Source organism: Camellia sinensis, chromosome 8 (genome assembly GCF_055761805.1).
Source record: "Camellia sinensis isolate YWXY chromosome 8, ASM5576180v1, whole genome shotgun sequence".
In the NCBI taxonomy this organism is placed as follows: Eukaryota; Viridiplantae; Streptophyta; class Magnoliopsida; order Ericales; family Theaceae; genus Camellia; species Camellia sinensis.
In genome coordinates this window covers 167370578-167375405 of record NC_138968.1, presented here as the reverse complement: position 1 = coordinate 167375405, position 4828 = coordinate 167370578, and the positions used below count along the sequence as shown (strand labels likewise).

The 4828-nt window shown below is 32.1% G+C and overlaps 1 protein-coding gene across 1 annotated transcript; it reads left to right on the top strand.

Moving 5' to 3' along the window:
• The first annotated feature begins 3917 nt into the window (after nucleotides 1-3917).
• Nucleotides 3918-4595, top strand: LOC114260377 (uncharacterized). Its single transcript, XM_082885778.1, has 2 exons — nucleotides 3918-4447; nucleotides 4520-4595. The coding sequence occupies exons 1-2, from the start codon at nucleotides 3918-3920 to the stop codon at nucleotides 4593-4595; spliced, it is 606 nt and encodes a 201-aa protein (XP_082741904.1).
• Nucleotides 4596-4828: the final 233 nt, after the last annotated feature.

Genomic DNA, 4828 nt, shown 5'->3' with positions numbered 1-4828 from the left:
AAACTTAAAAATAATCAATTAGAAATTATAAACGAAATCTAACATATAATACTAGATATTAAAGCAAGTATGTATCTATTGTAGAAGATAAATAAAAAAATATTATAGATAATTATCCTTATTCTTATAAAAGAAATTCAATATATGGATTGGCGCCTACTTTTCAAAGACAGAATAAAAATTTTAATTTTTTTTGAATATATATATTTTAATATTTTTTGATAATCAGTTGTTCAGATCAGTTTACGCACACCTTGATAATGACGGAAAAATCTCTAGTGGCTCCAAAGTTTGGGATGTTTGGCTTTCGTGGGTTTTGAACCTGAACACCTTGATGATACAGTGTTTTACTAATTTATAATATTTATGGATTTATATTTTATTTTTATTATCCTTTTAGGGACTAAATAAATTTTAATTAAATATTTTAGAGACTTAATGGATTCAATCAATAGTTTAGGGACTAAATAGATTTTGATTTATACATTTTAAGATCTAATAGACACAATCGATAATTTGATGATAGTTTAAGGTACAAAATGTAATAAACCATTTATTTTTTATGGATAGTTAAATAAAAAATGTTTATTAGAAAAATGTTTGTAAGTAACAAATAGTCTCGTCACATTGTATATATATAAAAATATTTTAATGTTTTTTTGATAATCGGGTGTTCAGGTCAATTTATGCACACCTTGATCAGTACCGAAAAATCTCCAGTGACTCCAAAGTTTGGAATGTTGGATTTTCGTAGGTGTTTGAACCTATAACCTCGCGATAAGTCCTTTGATTACTTTTTTTTCATCCGCTAATCCAAATCTCATGGAGTTTATTTTGTATGAATATATATATATATATATATTCGAACAAGTCATCCAGAAATCACTTTTTTGAGTATATTTGGTTTGTCTCTTAAAACATATGTTTTAGAGAAAAAATTTAAAAAACATGTTTGGTTAAACTTTTTTTTTAAAAAAAATTTAAATTATTTTTGTCTCTACTATATATCAATTAATCACTTTTTCTTTCTCCTTCTTAATTATTTTTTCTCTCACATCTACCTATCTATTCAACTATAAAAAAATATTAAATCATCCAAAATTCCAAAATTATTTTTGAAATATATAACAAAACAAATTTTTTAATTTTCTAAATTTTCTCTAAAAAATTATTTAAAATAATATCTCAAAACACAAATTAAGCAATGATTTTTTTTTTTTTTGGCAATGCCACTGGACAAAATTGATTCTACAAGAATATATACTACTTTAGTTCAAATATATATATATATATATATATATGTATATACACTACGCAAATTGCAAGGGCAACAAACAATCTTTCAATTCAGGGCAAATTACCAACACCCCTCGAGGTTTGACTAAAATACGGATTCTCTCCTGAGATTTGAGAAATTACATCCTGCCTCCTAAGGTTTATATTTGCATAACAATAATTGCCCCCTCATTTGTTATGCAAATATAACTCTCAGGGGGCAATTTGTAATTTCTCAAACCTCATGGGAGAATCCGTATTTTAGTCAAATCTCGAGGGGGGTATTGGTAATTTTCCCTTGAATTTATTAAAAACCTCAACCTAAGGCTGTGAATGAATTGAAAGATCATACTATGTATCATCTTTAGGGTTCGTTTGGGAAGTGGGTTAATTTTTTGACTTTTTAGTTATTTTAGCCTGTGGCTAAAAATCTTGTTTGAGAATGAATTTTTGACTTTTGTTGAGAGAAATAAATATAATTATTATGGATCGGATGTGATGTTTTTTCTTATTAGGCTAAAAAGTCTATTTTGTATTTTTTTTTTTTTGGATTAAAATAGCCTCAAACCCATCCCAACCCATCTTTCCAAACAGAGGCTAAAGGAATAAGATATCAATTAGGGAAAATCAACTATAGACACCCTCGTAAAAGGAGTATATTATATGCATTTTTAATTATATATATATATATATATATATTTTAATTATGACAATATTTTAGTTATGAATTAGGAGATCTTTGATTATGTGATGTTTGGTTATGATTATTTATTTATTTATAGTTATGACTCACAAAGTATAGAGTTTTGTCATTTTTTTCTTAAATTATAAGATGTATATGGTTCCCTTGAAGAGTGTCTAATTATTTGCAAAATGAAATATTCTTCCATGATATTGATCAAAAGCTACAGCAACCATTAGTCTAGGATAAAATCAAACAAACAGAGGAGCAATGTAATGAAAATTTCAAAATATGAAAATTGAAGATATGATTATGTATTTGAGGGAGCATTAAATAAAGAATAAATATTAAATCCCAAGGGAGGTTTCAATTTAATCCAATCCGTTCAAATAACCTATACTCTCCCTAAACACAACACACAATGCACTTGATACCATATGTATGAAGATAATAACAGTATTTGAAACAAGAAATGAAAAGCAAACAATCGATAAATGCATTTTGTGAGTGATTGCAAGTATTTGGGGTTTATTATACAAGTAGGTGGAAACACACCGTCTTCGTCTTCATCAAACGAAGACACAAAAGTAACAGTAACAGACAAGAAGTTCATGCATATTTCATGGATGGAAAACAAGTTCATCAATGCCATCCATGATGAAAGGGGTAGTAAAACATGTTTAAATACAAAGGAAGCAGCTAGTCATGATCTTGCCTTTTACATGAAAACTCCCCAACAGTTCCATCGGGGTTCTCAACGACATCCAAATTCAGATAGGTCAATGCAGGGTCCTCTTCTGAATCCATCAACCTTGGGCTGAGTTCAGGTGCTGAATAACGATATTCATCCAAAACAAAACTCAGCGCTTGCCCAAGCGAAACCAGGTAGTTGTCAATGGAAGAATAATCAGCAAACTTGTGTAGCTGAAAAGAACCTGGAATCACTCCTAATCCTCCTCCATGTCCAGCATACTCTTTGATCGCCTCGTTCCTGATAGGAGTGATGTATGAAACTACGTGGTGGTGGTTGATGGTGGTGGTGGGTGGTGGTGGTGGTGGCAGCGGATTGTTGAGGCCTTCATGATTGGCAAACAGCACAGATGCCCTATCTGATGCCATTTTAAGGTAACTGTCATGTGAAAGATGACAACACTCCACCCTGTCCTTCTGATCAGGCTGTGAAAAGAATAATTTTGTGAGAGATAAGACATTGAGGATTAGAGGATAAGAATGGATTTTCTTTTTGTGATTTTTTTTTTTTTTGGTTTCCTAGGCGTTATTGGTTTTTGTTGTTGTGAAACAAATTGAAGTGTCATCAACTAACTTTGGATCTTCTGTCTAAAAAAAATCTATTTAATGTGACATCTTTCTGATTAAAAATTAATTTTAAAAACTTTCGTCATGTGTGACAAAAAAAAAATATATATATATATATATATATATTTTAGAAATAGAAGATCTCAATCATAATCTAGGTACATTAAATGGTCTTAAAAGCAGTGGGAATTCATTACCACTTTTCAAATAATTTACAAACTGAAATAAAATCTAAAAATAGAGAATTTACCTCAATTCTGAAACTCGGTTGGTTTTGATGTCCTATATATGATCCTTGGGGATTTCTGTCAACAATTCGTTTGCCCCCAAAAATATAATAATAATAATAATAATAATAATAATAATAATAATAATAATAAAAGAGAATGCAAAAGAGGTTGGAGACTTTAGCATATTAATATTATTATCATCAGCATAGAGAAAATGAAATAGAAGATTATTCAATTTTCTTAACTTTAGAAGATCTCTGCTGGTATGGGAGGAGGAGGAAGCTAGAAGATTATGCAATTTTCTTAACAATGCACCACCAATATGTCCTAACAGATCTGATGAGCTAAAATGGACTGCTGACCCATCTGAATTGTTTACTGTTGCATCAGTATATAAATGGTGTGAATCACTTATGGGGCCTGTAGTGCCAGTGGCTGATTTAATTTGGAACAACTTTGCTCCTTCCAAAGTGCAATTTTTTATGTGGTTGGCTTGGCTTGGTAAGGTTAAAACTTCCAGCTTTCTCCATAGAATTGGAATCTTATCTGAGAGTGCTAATCTTGCTCGTGTTTTCTGCCATGATGAGGTTGAAACAGTGGATCATCTATTTCTTTTCTGTCCTTTTGTTTGGTTGTTGTGGTCTAATATAGTAAGATGGTGGGGCTTGCAATGGGTCTTACCAGGTTCTGTGTCTGGTCTGTTGCAATGGTGGTCTGGTTGTAGAATGAAGAAGCTGGAGAAGAAAATATGGATGGTTCTCCCTCTGGCTACTCTCTGGTCCACTTGGCAGCATAGAAATGCTTGTGTATTTTCTGGTTCTCAACCAAATTTGGCAGATTTGTGTGAACTAGCAAAAGTCAGATTAGCTATGTGGCTCAAAGCATCGCCAATTCAGGTGGAGTTTTCTATAAATGAGTTGGTATTTAACCTGCAGCAATTGAGGTATTGCATTGGAAATGGAGGTGGCTGAGACTGATATCAGGTATGCTCTGCTACTTTTGAGTCTGCTGTCAGGTATGCTGCTGTTTTGTGGTGTTGCTGTCTGGTGGTTTGTGGTGTTGTTGGGTGGTTGATAAATAGGAAGCTGTAGAGTGTGCATTAGCATCAGGTTGCTAAGGTTTATAAGGAGGTCTGGGTCTTTTATAAGGAGGTCTGGGTCTTTGTCTTACCTCAGATTAGTGGTTCTTTGTTTCCTATCTATCTGTGCTGATTTTGTTAATTCTGTGCTAACTCTGCTTCTGAGGTTGGGATCTGTTGGTCTGCTAAGCTCTGCTACTGTGACAAGCTTGGCCTTAGTCTCAAGTTGGATTCATGTGTGGCTGG

Excerpts from the sequence above, each read along its gene's own strand:
- LOC114260377 (XM_082885778.1), top strand. The coding sequence starts at position 3,918 with ATGGGGCCTGTAGTGCCAGTGGCTGATTTAATTTGGAACAACTTTGCT. Across the intron at positions 4,448-4,519 it reads TTTAACCTGCAGCAATTGAG|GTATGCTGCTGTTTTGTGGT; the intron begins GTATTGCATTGG and ends GTCTGCTGTCAG.